General features: G+C 37.2%; 2 protein-coding genes across 12 annotated transcripts in view; both read right to left on the bottom strand.

Moving 5' to 3' along the window:
- LOC306865231 (importin subunit alpha-1-like) overlaps positions 1-1,788 on the bottom strand; it is a 3,499-nt gene extending 1,711 nt beyond the window's left edge. For both annotated transcript variants that reach the window (XM_079409715.1, XM_079409716.1), the window contains exons 1-7: positions 1,768-1,788; positions 1,546-1,648; positions 1,308-1,448; positions 1,119-1,204; positions 760-1,028; positions 576-670; positions 1-14 (exon numbers count right to left, since the gene is read on the bottom strand). The exon at positions 1-14 is cut by the window's left edge and continues 250 nt beyond it. In XM_079409715.1, the coding sequence (XP_079265841.1) occupies positions 1-14; positions 576-670; positions 760-1,028; positions 1,119-1,204; positions 1,308-1,448; positions 1,546-1,611 (671 nt within the window). In that variant the 5' untranslated portion in view covers positions 1,612-1,648; positions 1,768-1,788. The remainder of the gene's footprint in view (positions 15-575; positions 671-759; positions 1,029-1,118; positions 1,205-1,307; positions 1,449-1,545; positions 1,649-1,767) is intronic.
- A 1,665-nt stretch (positions 1,789-3,453) lies between these two features.
- LOC306868656 (nucleosome-remodeling factor subunit BPTF-like) overlaps positions 3,454-20,467 on the bottom strand; it is a 39,021-nt gene continuing 22,007 nt past the window's right edge. For 7 of the 10 annotated variants that reach the window (XM_079414921.1, XM_079414919.1, XM_079414926.1 and 4 more), the window contains 13 exons: positions 17,972-18,108; positions 17,769-17,883; positions 16,070-16,245; positions 15,247-15,526; positions 11,467-12,143; positions 10,601-10,683; positions 10,137-10,362; positions 9,326-9,615; positions 7,691-7,864; positions 7,406-7,598; positions 6,901-6,985; positions 6,512-6,698; positions 3,454-4,098 (listed from right to left, as the gene is read on the bottom strand). In XM_079414921.1, coding sequence (XP_079271047.1) covers positions 4,062-4,098; positions 6,512-6,698; positions 6,901-6,985; positions 7,406-7,598; positions 7,691-7,864; positions 9,326-9,615; positions 10,137-10,362; positions 10,601-10,683; positions 11,467-12,143; positions 15,247-15,526; positions 16,070-16,245; positions 17,769-17,883; positions 17,972-18,108 — 2,660 coding nt within the window. In that variant the 3' untranslated portion in view covers positions 3,454-4,061. Of the gene's footprint in view, positions 4,907-6,511; positions 6,699-6,900; positions 6,986-7,405; positions 7,599-7,690; positions 7,865-9,325; positions 9,616-10,136; positions 10,363-10,600; positions 10,684-11,466; positions 12,144-15,246; positions 15,527-16,069; positions 16,246-17,768; positions 17,884-17,971; positions 18,109-20,467 lie in introns of all 10 variants that reach the window. The other 3 variants (XM_079414924.1, XM_079414927.1, XM_079414928.1) reach the window with 1 other exon arrangement.

Genomic DNA, 20,467 nt, shown 5'->3' with positions numbered 1-20,467 from the left:
CTCAGGTAACCAGACTGCAGAAGAAGAAAGACTGGTTGGTCAGGAAAAATTACTGAAGCTCTGATGCCACCTACTGGTAAAGACAATTTAAATGGCAGTTAAAAAAAAAAAAAGACAAAAAACCATTTACATTAAAACATGTTAAAATGTCATGAGCTCAGTCAAGTCGAGCCATGACAATTCTATCTGTAAAAGCAAAGTGGTTCTCAATTTTTACAATTACATATATATTTGAAGTCAATAAAATCATCCAGATAAGAATAAATTAAGTCGTCGGTTTAAGTAATCCGATTATATGAAACGTTCTAATTTAATTAAAAAATATATATATTTAATTATCTAATTTTTAAATATAATGAATAAATATTTAATTTAATAAATGAATAAATTGTTTAGATTAATATTTGGTTAATATTTTTTGATAACTAAAAATCTATTTTTAATAAACATTACATTTTTTTACAGATGTAATTTAATATTAATAAATAAAATTTAATAAATGTCATATTTTAATCATTCAAATAAATATATATTTTTTAAATGACTTATTTAAAATATATAAATCATCTTCTTACAGGAAATACAGAGAAATCAGGAACAGCCAGCAGAGCCAAGAGGGGGGCAACCGCACCATGCTTAATGACTTTATCTCTGTATGCAGAGCCATCACCTACAAAAGACATGCAAAAATATATTCAAGCAACCAAGTTAACAGGAATCCTTATCTCTCACTGAAAAGAAACGCTATTGGCCGCTCACCAGCAATGTTTCCGAGGGCCCAGACTGCCTGCTCACTAATATGAGCGTGTGGTGAAGAGATGAGGCTGATGAAGGCTGGAACAGCCCCTCCCTGAACCACAGCGCTGGTCTGGTCAGATGTTCCAGATGCAATGTTAGTCAGAGCCCAGGCTGCCTCAAACTGTATGGGAGGAGATTCTACCAAGCTCAGGAAGCTCACGAACTTGGGAATCAGACCAGCGCTGATGATACGATCAATAGGGGGATGCCTCTCTCTTGATAGCAACTTCCTGTATTTCAATTGGACAAATCATAGCATGTAAAACACTTGAAATTAATGCAGATTTCTTTGCATGCAAATGCTATCTTTTAAGCATCACCTGGCAGCTTGGGTGGCCTGGACCTGAGTCTCCAAGTTATTGCTGTTCACACCATTTACAACCTCCTCCACCGTCCAGTGCTGAGCCTGATTAAACACAACACATGTCTATGACGCGTAATACCTAAATATCATGAGTATATTGATCAATAACTAATGATTATGTTTTGAATATGGATCATCTACACACCTGACAGTTCTGGCTTTTCTCTTGAAGAGGAGAGGTGGCCTCATCCGGTAGACTGCTCACGTTTCTCCTTTTCAAAATCTGCTCGTCTTTCTTTGCTTTGCGGAGTTCAACATTGACTTCGATCCTTCGACGCCTCAGCTCCTGCGTTAAAGTATTAAACATCTCTATGAACTCAGCATTTGAAAGAAAACAAGCGAGATCAGCACTTTTTGTTGTATCATTTAGGAAAACTGCTTACATTTGCATCTCTCCCTTTGTTTTTGAACTGAGTGAGTCGTGCACTGTTCTCATTAGCAGCAGACATGTTTAATGACTTCTGATTAATCACAGTATATCGCAACCTGAAATAAAGAATATCAACATAAATTGTATCACACTCAGTTCACAGTTCAGAAAGTTTAAATGCATACTTACGAATATATAAAACGAAATAATAAGTGGACTGAAAAGAGAAACTCACCGCTTTCTAACCAAAGGACTATATGGCGCTGGAAGCTAGACACAGACCTTTAAACGCGTGCTACGAAGAATCTCATTGGTCCGTTCGAGCAAAAGCATTTTCCTATTGGTCCGTTTTGAAAAATCACACTGCTGGTGTGTGGACGCAGCTTACGTATTATCGCGAGATCTGGCGAGAATGCCCAATAAGATTTCTGGGAAATTATCCTTTAAAATTAAATGACCTTCAAATGAACATGTTCAGTTATATCTACATTTGTATATTTAGATTATAAATAAATATATATTAATATTTGACCTTTTTATTTGATGACATCTGATCGTTTATTTTCTATTTATTATTTACTTACCCGCAATCGTGGCTTTAAACAATACTGCATTGTTTGTATAAATATAAAGGCTAATAAAGGGTTAATATGATTATTAAATATACCGTTCTGTTAAAATAAATCGGTAGAAACCACTTTAAGGAATGCACGTGTGATAAGGGGCGGGGCCTAACAGCTCTACGTTTCATTCTGATTGGTCAGCGACGACGATGCTTGGCTTTTTCATATTTTAAAAACCACGGTGGAAGAATGGACGGAAGAAAAAAGCCTTTGACGCCACGTGTTATAGTATGCAGAACGCATATATCCATTGTATGCTAAAAAAAAAAAAAAAAAATCAACATGAACAGTAACATATACCGTGTTTTCCGCTCAAAAAAGAAAAAAGGATTTAGTGTTTCTGTAAATTAAACAATACATTTATGGCGTAATTATCATATTTATAATAGGAAATTATTTGTTTGATAGTGAAAGCAACTCAGTAACTGGTTAAATGTAATGCACAACTTGCCAATTGTTAATGAAAATGTTTAATTCATTAATTAGACTACGATTTGAAGAGCCTAAGTGTATATGCGTAGGCTTGAAACAAATGATCCCAAGTATACAAACAAATAAGAGAAATAAAAAGTCTTTATAAAAGCGTAATTCTATTAAGACCAGAGATAGGAACAAAACATGGTTATTGCCATACAAATTCTGTAAGATGGGAAAAGTGCACTTAAAAATATAACACAAATTTTTTTTAATTAGTATCTCCTTAACTATAAACATGAGAAAAATATGTGACCCCTGGACCACAAAACCAGTCGTAAGTGTCAAATTTTCGAAATTGAGATTTCTACATCATCTGAAAGCTGAATAAATGCGCTTTCCATTGATGTATGGTTTGTTAGGATCAGACAATATCTGGCTGAGATACAACTATTTGAAAAACTGGAATCTGAGGGTGCAAAAAAAATCTAAATATTGAGAAAATCACCTTTAAATGAAGTTCTTAGCAATGCATATTAATATGTATTATTAGTAATTACTAATCAAAAACTAAGCTTTGATATATTTAAAGTAAGAAATTTGCTAAATATCTTCATGGAACATGAAAATCAATCATTTTGACTCATACAGAGTATTTTTGGCTATTGATACAAATATACCCCAGAGACTTAAGACTGGTTTTGTGCTCCAGGGTCACATATGTGTGGTTTATTTTGTGCCTTTTAACACAGTTATCTTGACAAAACATTACGAATTGTGTTAGATCATGTATATATCTACAAATAGACCATCTTTAAAAGAAACTGCCAGATTGTTTAGGGGTTTATTAATTTTCAAATGAAGAGAATATAAAGACATCTTAATCAATGTAGAAGAGAGAATCCTGTCCCCTCTGTTTATTTGTTTCATATACATCAATATTTCTTCAGTTGTAATACAAAAAAAAGAAAAAAAAAAAGAAAAAAGACAAGTTATACAAACAGGATACTTTCTTGACTAGCACTTTCATCAGTCCTCGATGCATTTTTAGAGCAACACTTAGTTTAGGTAACTTGATCTACCCCACTGCTTAAAAACCAATTAGCAGATTGCGTCCACATTCCACTTCTGAAGTAGTACGATGAATCATATGAAGGGGGAAAAAACAAACAAAAATAACAACGGGTGCACCCATGATAGACTCCTGCTTTCCTGGAAAATGCGAACACGATTCCGGAGGGTTTTAAAAACTCACAAAAACATTTCTGTAGGCATTTAATCCATAAAGAAATCCAATAGGAGAGCATCCCAGTCTAAACTCATTGCTTTAACAATCAAAAATGTAAACCGTCCATTCTTGATCCAAACCCACAGCTTTTACATCCGATGTTCCACCAAACGCTGTGGCTATCTGTGATGCTGGCTGACTGGGATAGAGTTCCATCTTGAATTAAATGTTCAAAGTTTATTTAGAACAGCATGTGGTTGTATTCTATGAGGCTGATGACTGTAGTTTGTTGTTATGAGACCTAGAGAATACAGAGAGAATGAGGTTAAAAGCCCTTTGGTTTTATTGAACATTCACAAATGGAAAATGAAATCTACAGCACATAGAAAAATAGCCTCGGGGGTTAAAGGAATGGCAGCCATGTTGGCATAATACAACGGGAATGCCTTCAGCCATTTAAATTGGTGCTGGTTTCAATCTAAACTTTGGAAGAAATTAAAAACAAACAAAAAAACATACCATTTAAACATTTTTCAAAGCATGGTCCTTTATTTCAACATGGTCATCCTAATAAAAGGATTTAAAACTCTTTATTTTGCTTCATATTCGAGCCAACAGAAACTGCGTAGATTCTGCGCAAGCTATAAAGTTGCACAAACTATCAGCAGTTCATGAGTCCTCTCAATGAAAGCCTGGACAGATCAGCGAAGCAGCTGAAACAAACACGTTGTGAAGCACATTACAATAAAACTGAACAGAAAAGTCTTAAAATGTCCTTAATCAGCCAATCTACGTGATAAATATGATCATGCATCCATGTAAACATCATAAATAACATCATGTGATCAGCAAACGTAATGGGGAACAAAAAAAAAAACAGGATCATAAATGCACAGACAGCATTTCCCTTGATTTCTGTGTGTTCATAGTGCTTCAACATGGCTGCCGCTCTCTGATAGTCAAAGGCTTCACTGGAGTTTTGGCTTTTATTGACAGGTTCTCATTTCACTTAAATGTACATCAGTTTCCACTGTTAATAAAACAGCAAGTTCCATGATTCTCTAATACAGAATGACTCCGCCCCTTCAGCCACTATGACTTAAGACAATCTGCAAGAAAGGATAATGGATTGTATGAATGACATGCATGAAGCACAAACACAAACAATTATGTTATCAGCATACAGTCAATGAAATAAGACAGGAATAAGAGGATGAAATGCCAGCCAGAGAAATCTAAGGTTAGATAACCACTACACTGCATCTGTTAAAAAATATATTCTAACCAGAAACATTCATAGTGTGAAAACAATGTACATGAAGACAAGCAGACAAAACAAAATTGGATGCGTGTCAGCTAGGGGTGACCCAGAATAGTCAACGATTCGATGCTTCGATAGGAGGAGCCTGATTCGACTCCCAATCTCACAGTCGAATATTCGCGGGGTGTTATGATCGTGCCATTTTGGCTATATGGGGGTGCTCAATGTCCGATTTCACAGAACTACCGGTTTTCTCTCAATAAGTTAATATACAGCCTATTAAGATAATGCTGGAAGTAAGAATCTGAAAAAGAAATAAGCTTTAGATACATATTTTAACGTGCGTGAATAAATCCAACCACCCCAAAGATTTAAGTTTCACTTTCCATAATCCGTGTCCGGCTGAGGAGCATCTTGGCGGCATGGATTTAAATCATTAACAAGACTCAAATTGACACAGGCAGAGTGAAAGTCTGGATTTTTTCGATCACAAGTACAAGTAGGGTACAAGTGATTTCAAAACATTTCAGCCGGTTTATATATATCGTGTTTATAGTATTATTTTACTTGTATAAAATGCATTTGGTTGAGTCGCGGTCATGCGCTTCATTGTAGTAGGCTACATCTCGTCAGCACGCAGCACAAACGATGCATTCGACTATTGGCAAGATTGTAAACTTCCGATTCGACTATGAAAATCCTTAGTCGGGGACACCCCTAGTATAAGCCAATGCAATGGAAAAGACTAATGAAAATTGTGAAATCAACACGAGAGCAAACTACACAGTACAATGCAGCGACAAATTTAGTACGAAAAAACTAATACTATGGCTTAAAAAAAAAAAACCTTACCTATGGTAAAACCACTGTAACAGCCTTTTAATCAGCCGATAATCGGTTTGACCAATTTTTAAATTGATATTTATGATATCTGGTTAACAGTACTTTTGATAGATCACAAAAACATATTTAATGTATTTTCTGGATAATTACTCTAAATATGTAGCTTATTGTTTATAAAAAATATGATTATGAATGAATATTTTTTAAATAATTTAAATTAGATTTAAAGGCAAACATTAATCAGTATCGGTTTTAAGGTCCTTGCACACTGAGGCCAAAATTTTCGTATATGCGTTTTTTCAGGGTTTTTTGTATTCGTAATCCTTTCCTATCAAAATGCTTGTTACGGATGCGAAAACGCAGAAAATGGAACCTGATCCGATTTTTTTTTTGATGGACGAAAGTTTCAGAGGCAGGGTGTAAACATGATTGACACAACGAGAGCTCATGTTTATTTTTCAATGTGCAAAAATTTCGAACTCAGTGTGCAATGGCCTTTAGTCTTAAAGAGATTTTGGTTGGTGAGTGAATGACAGAATTTAAACTAATCTTTAAACAGCCTAAAAACCATCCTATGCTGCTATATTGCATGCATGAGAGCAGACGTTACCTGCTTGCTTTGAAAGCTTTGAGTTTCTGTACAAAGAAAGACTCCAGGAACTCAGCACACTGGTAAAAAGGCGAGTCGCTGGGATTGTAGTAGCGGCAGTTGTCAAAGATTTTGGTCATGTCCGCTACGAACTCTGTGAGTTTGTTGTAAAAGCGCTTCTGTATCCTCTCCTCCATTGTAGAAAGGTCTGCAGATAACAGAATATAATGAAAATCGCTACTAAAACAGAGATAAAATGCTAATTCTTCAAAGCATCACTAATAATTAACTCATAAAGATAATATAATATTCTGTTTGGTTATATGTACATTTCTGTAAAAGTTTTCAGATATCATTATAAGTCACAAAATACTACTGGTCACACAAAAGAGGCGAACAAAAACTCTTACCCATCGGTTCCTTGATGATCCCATAATAATCTGGAGCATCATTCGGATCCACTGGTTCCAGGAATGGCCACGCCATCTTATGGGACTAACATACAGAAAACATATACAATGATTATGAGATTCACATGATTTCAGTTCCTTTTGGCTTCCATTATATTTTTTGACCATACAATAAAAGACCTGGGACCTGAAACAGTTTGGCTACCCACATTCTTCAAAATATTGACTTTTATGAAACTCAAGTGTCTTGGAACAACATAAGGGTGAGTAAATGATTTTTTATTTTTGGTTGAACTATAATTTAAATATTGTGCGGTGCCATACAAGTGTTTTCTTTAAAACAGATAATGGTGAAGTTTATTAAAACCAGACAATCGCTTGCTTTTGTTATGATTATAACTAAACCAATTTAAGGGTTAGAATCAATGAAACACTTTTGCTTTGTGTCCCATTCCAAACTCAACACCAGCTCTAAAATTCCAAAGAGCCAAGACACCATACGAACCTGTAAGGAGCGCAGGATTCGCTTCAGGCCCTCATAGTCTTTATCTGTGAGCGGCGTCAGGACCGTCATGGCATCCTCCGTAGACTGGCACTGCGGGCACACATACTCGTCGATATGTGTGGCTTCGCTCTGTAGGATGCCCACGCAGCGCCCGTGGTACCAGTTCTGACAGCGATCGCAACCGATGTAGAACCTGAAGCAGCAACAGGCACGAACAAATCAGAAAACATGCTTCTACATGCACCTTTTGTAGTAGATGTGATGAAACTGCAGGTGTGTGATTACTGTGACTCGTCGTATGGAGTTCTGCAGATGCAGTAGAGCTCCTCTGTGCTTCCTTCCTGAGCTCGTTTACATTCTGAACAGATGTAGTCGTCCATCTTCTTGGCCTCTTTCTCGGTGATGCCCACACACTCTCCATGATACCAGTTAGAACAGAGGTCACAACCAATGTAGAACCTGCATCAACAGCATACCAACATTAGAGTCATCTCGCATCCAATTGATTTTCATACATATACATATACATATATACACATATACATATATACACACACACATCGTGTCTTTCATGAAAAATCATATTCGTATACTTCAGTAGCAGTAGCACGATTTACATTTAAATTTATGCACTTTGCCAAATGCTCAACTGTTTGAGCTTCAGAAACAAATTACATTGAAGTTTACTGGTTTACCAAAATTGTGAATTTAATGTGAATTATCTAGTGGAGTATGCAAGAAATGTGACGTTAACAGTTTTTCACTGTGTTCAAACAAGTCTTGCACCAATTGGAAATTATTTTCAAAATTATATAAAAAAAAAAAAAAAAAAAAAAAAAACATTCCACAATTTGTTTCCTAATCCAAAAACTCAAATATAAAATATCCACAAAATATAATAATTTTTCACACCAGACTTATTCATAAAGTCTAATGCCAAACTTTTTTCTTATCTGAAAATGTTGGGACGCAAAAAATTGTTTTAAATTATTTTGAGTTTTTCGGCAAAAATAGGTATATTGTTTCCTTTTTAAAATCTTAGTTTATGTGCATATGTTTTCATGCCAAAATACTTACTATTATAATTATTAAATTATTAAAGAAATCTAAATGCAAACAGATAAAAAAAAACACCTGGTCAAATGTGACCCTGGACCACAAAACCAGTCTTAAGTCGCTGGGGTATATTTGTAGCAATAGCCAAAAATACACTGTATGGGTCAAAATTATTGATTTTTCTTTTATGCCAAAAATCATTAGAATATTAAGTAGAGATCATGTTCCATGAAGATATTTTGTAAATTTCTTACCGTAAATATATCAAAACTTCTTTTTTGATTAGTAATATGCATTGCTAAGAACTTTAAAGGTGATTTTCTCAATATTTAGATTTTTTTGCACCCTCAGATTCCAGATTTTAAATAGTTGTATCTCGGCCAAATATTGCCCTATTCCTAACAAACCATACATCAATGGAAAGCTTATTTATTCAGCTTTCAGATGATGCAGAAATCTCAATTTCTAAAAATTGACACTTAAGGCTGGTTTTGTGGCGCAGGGTCACAGATAGGTTTATTTAAAATCTTAATGTATTTTTATATTTATATTTTTCATGCCAGAACTTGTGGAGTAAATACTCATAATAGTGTAATTAAAGAAAAAATAAATAAATAAATAATTGGCATCTAACAGATAAAACACACACCTGACAAATAGGTATACTGTTTCCTTTTAAAATCTTATATGTTTATATTTTCAAGCCAAAAATATTAACTTCTGGTGTAAATATTCAAAATGAAGTTAATAATAATACATGATATTAATGATAAACTCAAAATATAGAAAAGGAATTCCTATCCTAACAGGAAAATAAAACATCTGACAACCCCCTAAAATTGCAGGACAGTAAAGTAGTCATACTTGGACTCATCATAGGGTGTCTTGCAGATGCAGTATAACTTGATGTCCCTCTTGCTGTCCTTTGAGGTAGTGGAGATCATCTTTTTGCGTTTGGACTTGGAGGCGTCTCTCTCCTCATCCCGCTTGCGTTTGTGCGCGGAGGAGGGGGACGTGACCGTGGCCGTGTACGAGGAGAGACCGCTGTGCACGTGAGCGCTGGCGGCCGCGGCAGCCGCTGCAGCATGTGCAGCCGCAGCCTGAGCTTTCTCCTTCTCCCGCCGCAGTTTAATAAGGTCACGCTTCAGCTCCTCCTGCAATGAAAGACAACATGAAATGACTCAACATACACAATGTAGCTTCAGCTGTCTCTTTGGCAAGTCTGATGTGGTGTTAATAGAGTGTGTGTGAGTAAAGCTGAGACGTGAGCGTGAAATGAAAGCATTCGTCTCTATTTCCAAATGCTCAGAGATTGTCATAAACGGGGGGGAAATGGTCATTAATCGAAATATTTTTGTTTTGTTTTCAAAAGTCGTCTCTTATGCTCACCTGGTAATAACAGTAATATTCTGAAATATTATTTCAATTTAAAATAACTTTTTTCTATTTGAATACGTTTTAAAATTGTATTTATTCCGAATCATTACTCCAGTCTTCACATGTGACACATGATCCTTCAGAAATCACTCTAATATGCTGATTTGCTGCTCTAGAAACATTGAATATTAATCATATGTATTATTTATTAATCTGTTAATTAATAAATAAAAAACCTCAGTGCAAATCAAACATATTTCTCTCTGAGTAAAGTCTCTGCACCTTCTGCTCCTCTCACCTGCACTTGCAGCTGTAGTTCTTTATCAAGCAGAGCTCTTTTCTTCAGGATATCAGCCTTGAGCTGCTCTTTGTGTTTGAAGAGCAGAGCCGACAGCTTGCTGGCATTCTGCTTGCTGCGCTTTTGCTCCACAGACTCCTCGCGTTTCCTCTTTTTGGCCGCCTGCCTCTCATCCTTATCGATTTTATCCAGGATGAACTTCATCACCTGGTTACAGACAATCATCCTGCCCGGACAGACAAAAGACAATGGATTAGGTCGATTGAAGTCAGTCTATTCTTAAATGAGACTCCCGTAAATACAGCTTCAGTGGCTTATGGATTATCTGGGGTGCACACGTTACAAATATGAGTAACACGTTACAAAGATGAGCCTAAAGAATGTTAGTTGGAATTTAAAATCACTGGAAAAGTCACTTGGAAACTAGGAAAAAGGGAGATCGACAACATATAGAAAATGTTTACCTCTGGTTCTCCTCTCTTTCAGCAGGAGTCATGGTTTTCTTCTGTTTTAACTGCTCTATGGCCACACTCTGCTTCTGAGCCACCTATGCGAAAACAAAAAGAAGCATTTAAATGTTAACTCTGCATGCAGATGGAAAAGTTTCAAAACAACAAGAAACACCATCAGTCAAGATTGTAACTACTGTAATATCACGTTTCCTAGTAAATGTATACATTTAGTGGGAGATCAAGCAGGATAGGACTTGCACTTCTAAATCCATTAGGATTTGTAAGGATAGCAATCATGTATCTCAACTGGTTTGCAGCTGAATATGTGAGGTGCAAAACAGGGTAACTACTAATTATATACACTCACATGCATTTAAATTGGTTTATGTACTAACATATCAATACATATGAAATAAATAAAGGTTGATCAAAATTATTATTGACAATACAATAACGTGTTTCAAGAGAATTTGAATTAAACCTTTCATTCCAACCAAGAAGCACTGGAATAAAATTAACATAATAAATTAACAAATTAAGTTAACATAGCCTTATATTTTAATAATTAAATGTTTCAATTAACTACGGCTCATTGCAGTGTATCCATTCACACATGCATAATCAACTAATGAGTAACACCTCTAACCATAGTGAAAGATAACAAAAAATATCAGCTGAATTCTTTCTTAAAATTTGGTTGCAAAGCCAAATTTCAGATCAAAGTCATCTTTAAAAGAGGGATTCTTAACACACTCCATTGTAACTAATCATGTGTTGCTGCTGTGTGAATGTAGCCTAAGATTTACATAATATCCCATGTTTCTTAAAGTCATATCGATCCACCTAATTATTCTGGAGTCACATACTTGGGTCCTGACCTGTTTCTGTATCAGCTCGCTCTGGCTGACATGCTGCTGAGCCTGCTCTCTCTTAGCCTCCTGCTGTTTCTTCTTCTGCTGCTGCTGCTGTTCGCAGAGTTGCTGGATCCGCTGGAGCTGCTCCTGTACGCTGGCCGTCTGGATGGTCACCAGATTCTGGATCTGGTGCGCTTGGTCTTGCCCTCCGCCCTGTTGCTGGATCTGAATGGGCAGTTGTAGTTTGATCTGCTGGGGCATCACGGCCGCGGTCCCGACCTGCTGGACCTGAGCTTGAATCTGGGCCGCTACCTGACTCTGGATGTGGGAGATGACCTGCTGCTGGAGCCCGGGGACACTGAGGAGCTGCGGGGGAAGCTGGATCTGGGGCTGGACTTTGGTAACGGTGGTTTGGGTAACGGGGAGGGTGGTGACCTGTTGTATGGGTGTGGTGGCCGTCACCTGTGCTATTTGTGGGGTGGGGGCGGGAACGGGTGTAGGGGGCGGGACTGATGTTTGAGGAAGGACCTGGGGTTGAGGTCGAAGCTGTATGGGCGGGTGGGGCTGTACAGTTGGAGTCGGTTGGGGAACGACTGCGTTTGGGACTGGGGTGGGTGCTTGCTGGACAGGCTGTGATGGAGGGAGAGATGATATGGGAGGAAGTGAGGTCGGAGGTTGGGGCTGTGGAGCAAGGCGAGCAACTAAACAGAGAAAGAGAAAACATATTGGAACTCAGTCATTGAAAACAGCATTAATACATGCAAAGAATTAAAACGGGTAGATTAATACTACAAGGACTGACAATAAGGACCGCAATAATGAAACGCATGTCTTCTTGCACTTAAAGGTGGGGTGTGTAATTCTTTAGTCGGGGCCAAGTACCAAAACAAACTTGTAGCCAATCAGCAGTAAGGGATGTCACTACTCATGATGTGAAGGAGAGAGCGTTCAGTGAACAGCCGAGCAAAGCGACAGAAAGATAGAGATGGCAGATAAAAGAGAAAAGTGGAAAACGTCTGCAGAGCGATGAGGCAAGAAGTAGGACCCGTGTAAATATCAGATCAGCTTTCCAGCGCTGGAGAGAACCAAAGATTATAGAAATACAAAGACAGTTCACTCCTATACTTATGAATGGGAGAAAGTGCAACGCGCAATATGGCGGTATAGTCCCGCCTTCAAAATGAAAGAGCCAATTGTTGATTGGTAAAGTCACTGCGTCACTGTAGCGGCCGTTAGAAACTCCTGTCCCCATAGAAACCTGGGGCTGCGCATGTACAGTCATACGTGCGTTGGAGCTACGCATGCACATTGGCTTGTCTAGCCTGAAAAATAAGCTTTTTAAACGCTATTTGAGCATAAGAAACAACATTCACGGTGCCTAAATACTCGGATGATGCACTTAAATAACCGAAAAATTAAGTGTGGAATGTTGAACACTTCATGCACTCAACTGTCACAGCTTTAATTACGTCGCGAAGGGGGAGGGGCTTTCAGACTCCAATTATTAATGACAAACTAACCTTATATAAGTCATACACTACATGGCTGAGTGCATAGTGCATAAGTACATAGTGTATAGTGGGTCATTTGGGATGCGGCTGCGGTGTAACATTGGTTTTGCTTTGTTTCACAGAACTAATCATTGCCTGGGTTGCGTAGGCTACGTATGTGTGGGGCGGAGCTATCAAAATAGGGGTGAGACCACTGATCTATAATAGAGAACCGGATTGCTCATGACATCATGAAAGTGAAGCCGCCGCACCGCCATGTTGGTATTCCCCACTGTTCCCATACATTCCATTGAACTAATAGGAAATCATACGAGTTTAATGAGAAAACGTTTTTAAATCTGAAGTATCCCTGTACATTCTTACAGTGCAAACACCCTAGGCATGTAAACGATTATCTTTTAATGTTGGGAATTTCCCCTGCTTATTAAAAAGTTAGGTTCATTACAGTAGTGAATATCAAATTAACATGACACGACCTCAACATATATATATATATAATAAATTACAAAGTGCTCCTTCTGAAATCTGAAGATTTATGCTTAACAGTTACAAATATACCTTAATTCGCCTTGTAGTTTGTTAGTGTTTTTATTCGTACAGTAGGCTTACTGTAAATGTTTCAATTTCGTTAACAGCTTTTTTTTGAAGCAGGTAATGATTTAAACGATGGTTAAATTAATTATTAATTTAGCATAGAAATAACATTTTACATGAAAACAGTAATGCTAGTAAACATTTGTACAATCTTGGAGAGCTGAAACAGATGTTGCTTAATCAGGACATTAAAAATATACACATCATAATTTATTCAGAGAAATAACTGACTACATACAGTACGGATTTATAGACATTGAAGCTTTATTTCCAAGTTAAGCTTTTCATTTTAGTACAACATAGAGAAATAAAGTAACAGAGGTTATCGTATTATTCATTGTATATTCAAATCAATTTCTGAATACATTCATGTTTAATAATTCCTGAATAATTACATAACGTTACATAAATAAATAGGCTATATTTTGTGTTGGATCAGTTACCCGTGTTGGCAGTGTGCAGCAGACACACCCACCTAAACGATTTAAATATATTGATTATCCTGCCCAAAAAGACCATAAACATTGCCGATAAAATCTGAAGTAAAAATGAATTGACATAAACCTAACATAACTACTACCGTGTGACTGATTCACTTCAAATCGGGTGATTTTAGGTCAGCGGTTTGCATGTGACTCAATGGTGTTCTCTGCCAGTAGGGAATAAGATGATGGCGGCTCAAACACTTCCGGTGGCTTCACTGCCTGTCGGCAGTTTTAAAACGTGTTTTTTTTTACGAATTAGATATTATGAAAATGCTTGAACTGCTGATACTTTACTTTACAAAGTGCAAACATTACACAATTAAATTTTTGCACCAGCTCAGGTCATGACAAATAATCGTTTATTTAATTTTAAATAGAGGCAATTATAAATCAGTTAGTTTTGCCATTCTGTCCATTTGGTGCTGGCTGTGCATTATGACTCTCCACATGAATTGTTTTCACTATTATTATTATTATTATTAATAAAATAATATTGTATTTTCTACTTGCCCTACTTTGCATTATTAACGTGATGGCTTAAATGTACGTTGTATAATGTGCCCTGGGAAATACATATTAAACAAGAGATGAATCAGATTCATGACTTTATTCGTGAATTCGTGCTCTGCATTTAACCCATCCAACGTGCACACACACAGCAGTGAACACACACACACACTGTGCACAGCAGTGGGCAGCCATTTATGCTGCGGCGCCCGAGGAGCAGTTGGGGGTTCAGTGCCTTGCTCAAGGGCACCTCAGTCGTGGTATTGAGGGTGGAGAGAGTGCTGGACATTCACTCCTCCCACCTACAATCCTTGCCGGCCCGAGACTCGAACCCGCAACCTTTGGATTACGAGTCCGACTCTCTAACCATTAGGCCACGACTTCCCCCATATTTCACACACGGGAAGTGTGAAAAAGGCACATTACAGCGCATTCTTCTATTTATCATGTTTACCACCATACTATCACCATAATTCTTCCAGCAGTTTCCCTGCAAAAAAGGGTTTAATTTCAAATTAACAGATTACTTGGACACCAGTAGGTATCCAAGTAATCTGAGCAGGAAGTTCAAGTGGCATCAGTAAATTCAATGGCTTTTTTGGAGATTATGCAAATCAGCTTCTGCATTTTTCTGTCTTACATTGCTGGTCAAGTTCCATATTGATGCATGTATTAAAACAAGAAAAGTGTCTAATAAACAGTCTGACCTGGCTGAATGGGTGCTGGAGTTGTGATGGTGGCAGCAGCTGGTGCAGCTGTAGCTGGGATGCCTGGTGAGGCTGTCGTGGAAGGGGCAGCGGGGACAGACACTGGTGCAGGGGCCATGGGTGTGAACAGGAACCGCTGGACTTGGCCATTGGGCATGGCTGCCTGCATGAGCTGCTGACCGGGCCCCGGAATGACCGTCACCCCCTGAGGAATGACCTGCAGCTGGCCTGTGGTCTGACCTTGCCCCTGGATCACAACCGTCAAGCCCTGGTTCCCTCCCTGAAGAGTGAAAAAGTGAGTTTACTTCAATATGAACTGTAACCAATAACCTGGGTTAGTTAAGTCGCTGGAATAGTGTGCTACAAGGATGATATATTTTTGTAGGCCAAAACCAGAAAACAAGTTTGCATTTTAGCACTTCCGGTTCTATTGTCCTAAAGTTAATGTTTTTTTTTTCTCAAATGGATTTTTTTGTTAAAATTTTGTAATAGTGTCTGTGGTTAACACAAGCTCAAAATATTTTACAATCACTATTTTTACAAAATAAAATGCATCAGTAATACCATGTATAGCCAATATTTAGATTCAGAACTCATAATAGTTGTTCATTTGTGAAGAATGATAAAAAAATATAAAAAAAACATGTAAAAATCAAACTTTTGTTGGTCACAGAGCTTATTTTCTGCAATAATCCAAAAGCCTTTGGATTTTTGTCAAGGGAACCAGGGTGATACTAACTTACTAGCAAACTAGCATAAAGTGCACAGTTGAAGCAGGCACAATAAAAACATTAAAACAGGCTGATTTCAAACTAGTACACACCTGAGCCCCCTGGGTGAGCTGCGTGAGCTGGGCCAGAGTGAGTTTGACCTGACCCTGCTGTGGTCGGGGAGAAGAGGGCGTCTGTGGGGTCTGGGCTGGGTTTGGTGTGGAGAGGCGAGGAGGAGTGCCCACCGCCTGAGCGCCTGAACTCGTCTGCACTGTCTGTTGCGCTTGACCTGTGTGATACAAATCACATTTACACTCTAAAAATGTGGTATATTCAACAGAATTAGCCATCGTGCAGTCAAATATGTAAGGGATAATCAACGGCTAGCCATGCATCAAAGTATTTTAATGTACGGCGTGGAGGCAAAAAACCGGCCGTCGCAAAGCGGAGGGTGGTTGCCGCCGCAAAGTGCATTAAACTCCTTTAATGCACGGCTAGCCGTTGATTTTCCCACTTATTCCAAGGTCATTTGCCAAGTAATAGACAAGTTAAAACTTGTCTTACTCTTTGCAACGCAATATTTGATCGGATGGGTAAAAATGATGGTTATTTTGGTTAGTTACGTCTAGTTAGTGCTAGCATTCTGCTAGCTTCAAATCAGACACAGAGATGAAATAGTGCGGTAAGACCACATTTATTTGAATGAATTATAGCACGTATTTCAATTAATTATCAATTGAGGGTCGAGAGAGAGAGAGAGAGAGAGAGAGGACAGTTGTTGTGTGTTCCTGCTTTCTGCGTCTGCGCGTCTCTCTCTACAAAAAAATTACTTCAAAAACAGCAATTTTATCACCTCGTTGCTGGGGAATATAATGTAGCGATCTAGTATCTATCTTTTATTTTATTAAAAAAAATCGTGGGGAAGCGTTGGAAGTTTATATGTGTGTGCAGCACTATCTGCGATCTCTCTCTCCGTGTGTGTGTGTGTGTGTGTGCGAGCGAGTGATGCATGTTGGTTAGTGTGCATCAATTAAAGCAGCGCATTAATATAGAACAGTGATTAAACTGACTTGGAACTACCTGTGCATTAATTGGTTATACTGCATACCTGCCAGCCAATCAGAATCCAGTATTCAGACAGACCATGGAATAAGTTTGTATATCAAATCAAGTCACATTTATAGCGCTTTTACAATACATATTGTTTCAGTAATAAACAGAAAATAATAGTTTAAATGTTGTAAAACCCATCAGATATGAAACAAATTAAAATTTTAGCTGTCATTATTCAGCTCAATTCAGTTCAAAAACTAACAGTTGCAAAGTTGATCAATTATGAAACAACATCAATTTCAGCAATAAAGCAGCTCAACAGAAGACAACAGTGTCATTATTCAGCTGAATTTAGTTCAACGGTTCAGTTCAGTTAAGTAACTGTCAATGCTGCAAAGTTAATTATGAAACTAGTTCAATTCAACTATAAGCAGCTTTACAGAAGACAATAGTATCATTATTCAGTTTCAGCTGAGGACAGTTCAATGCTGATTTAATTCAATAATAGTGTTGATGCTGCAAAGTTAGTGTCCTTATGCAGCTCAATTCAATTCATATTTTGTTCTTATTATGGCAGCACAGATAAATCAATAATGTTACTGAACTTTAATTTAATCTTTTTAAATAATGACCACTAATTGAATGGGATTCTATCATTTCCCATCTCTATTGCACTACTGAATAAACATACAAATAGTGTAATTAATTAAATGTAAAATGAACTATTTCGCTTCATTGATGAAACCTGGTTGAGAATACCTTGCTGGACCATCAGGGGTGTGCGAATGATAGTCTTGCCCAGGGTGGTGGTCTGCTGCAGAGGTGAGCGTATCACAGTCATCCCTGGTCGGAGAGCAGTTCCAGTCGTAATAACCTGGGCACAAACCATTACATAAAACGTTATTGCAAGAACAAAAAATACTGATTTAACCAGAATGGATCGTTTTACTGAGAGCTCATGCCTGCTGCGTGGAGGTGGTTGTGTTGGGTCTGATGTTGATGGTGGCTGTACGGGGCTGGAATGCAGGGAAGGACTGTGCGGTGCCCGCTGTGCTTGATGGAATGATGCCCACCACCTTCTGCTGTACCTGCACCAAACCTGCCGAGACGATGAGCAGAGTTAGGTTTCTCCAAGAATACTGCATTACATAGATACATATCTGGTCAAAAGTTTGGCGTTGGTAAGATTTTTTTTGACGTTTTCGAAACAAGTCTCTTTCGTTCACCAAGGCTACATTTATTTGATCAAAAATACAGTAATTTCATTAAATATTGTTTCATTTTAAAAGACGTCTTACAATTTTAATCTATTGTAAAATGTATTTTTTCCTGGCAATTACTCATTACTCCAGTCTTCAGTGCCACATGATCCTTCAGATATCATTCTAATATGCTGATTTGCTGCTCATTACCAAGGTTAAAAACTATTTGCTGCTTAATATTTGTGTAGAAACTGTGATACATTTTTCCGTGATTCTTTGATGAATAGAAAGTTGAAAAGATCAGTATTTATTTGAAATGGAAATCTTCTGTAACATTATAAATGTCTTTACTTTCACTTTTGATCTATTTATGCATCCAAGCTGAATATTAAAATTTGATTAAATATTACTTTCAAAAGAAAAAAATCTTACTGACCTCAAACATTTGAAAGGTATTTTATCAGAAACAGAGTTGAAAAATTAAGGTTACGTAAGAGGTAAACAGAACAACAAAATATTTCAGCATTAAAAAAAAAGTAATCTGTTGTATTAAACAACAATCAACTGAATTAAATCCAAAATATTAAAGCCGTAAAACAGACGTAAAGTTGTGCCAAAATTTACTGGATGTTCACAATGACTAGGGATGCACGATATTATCGGACTGATATCGGAATCGGCCGATAATGGAAAATTATGCCGATATGTCTTGCCGATAAGAAGAATATGGGCTACGTTAACTCACGTGTGCTCAGGGTGTGCTAGTGATTAGATCACGTCAGCAGTGTGGCTCATTCTTGAAGCAAAGTTTTGCCTGAATGATTATTAGAGTGACTGTTTTGGATCGCTGCATTTAATCTGTGATAGCACGTACAGAATGACATGTTCAGTGTGTGATAGAGTGACCAGTAATAGCACGTGCAGCGTTACGTACACGTTATCAGCACTTGCTTCCCCAGGGAAAGCAAGAGCTGAGAAAAATGTAAAAACTGTAACTTGAATGCAATGTAAGTCGCTTTGGATAAAAGCGTCTGCTAAATGCATAAATGTAAATGTAACACCCGCTCGATAAACAGTTCTAATCTGTAGGGGGCGCTGTTGGCCTACTTCTGATTAAATTAAAAGTAAAATAGCCTACTGCACAAATAACATTTAGACTGTTTCTGATTAAATAAAGCAGTAATTGATGTCATAAAATAATGTGTATGTTTTGATTTAAAAGGTCAGAAGCTATAGCTTACATGAAAAAAATAAATAAATCACAAATAGGACTTGTAAATTAAATAATTTTATATATACTGATTTATTAATTAAAGCTGCAGTCCGTAAGTTTTGCCTCTTTGTTGCCATCTCTGTTTGAACACCTAACCGTGCAATTTATTATTATTGTTATACTTTACTCTCAAATGATTAATGTTAACAACATCAACATTGCGTGGCTATGAGTATAGGGTGTATTATCGTGTAGATTTCAATTTCTGTACAGTCAAATCTCTAATTGTCATACCACTCGAATTTCATATTTAAAAATAATTTTAACCTAAAAAGCAAACTATGCTCCCTTTGCTGGTTGTCCTTAAAATACTAATCTTGTGTAATCCCAGGCTCTCTGTAATCAGAAGCATATTTAAAACTGGAATATAATTTAATTACATTCATATGTGTTTCATAAACACATAATCCTTTCTGGATTACAATCCGCCATCAAAATGCTACATTTAATTATTCTAGCTGGCTAAATGATCCGCCACCAGTAGGATCCTCACATGCGATAGCCTAGTAGCCGAGACAACTTCTTTATGTTTACAGACGTGATGTAATGATGCAGCGCCATGCTCGAATTTCCCGCCAAAACCTGCCCGTAACACTCAAATTAGAAAACAATATAAGACAACCGTTGTGAATCGGGCTAAAGGAAGGCGATAGTTTTGAACACTGGCTGGTTATATACTTGCTCAAATATTGATTTTGGATCATTTTTTACCCCAAAAAGTTAGACTTCAGCTTGTGTAATATGTTTTATTTTTTAAACAAATCATAAGCTCTTTCAGAGTTTTTTCCAACTCTTTTGCTTCAGACCATCTACAAATGTTAAACCTTAAAATAAAATGTTAGGGTTAACGCCGCATCTTTCTTGAAAAAAATGCAGCGATTGATATATAGTTAATTTATAGTTATTTTCAAAGCTTCAATGTACTGTCAAAAAACCTTCATTATTGTTTAATTCAAACAAACAAGTTCTTGTTAAAAATTAAC

Source organism: Barbus barbus (genome assembly GCF_936440315.1).
Source record: "Barbus barbus genome assembly, chromosome: 4".
Taxonomy (NCBI): Eukaryota; Metazoa; Chordata; class Actinopteri; order Cypriniformes; family Cyprinidae; genus Barbus; species Barbus barbus.
This window is presented reverse-complemented; position numbering and strand designations above follow the sequence as displayed.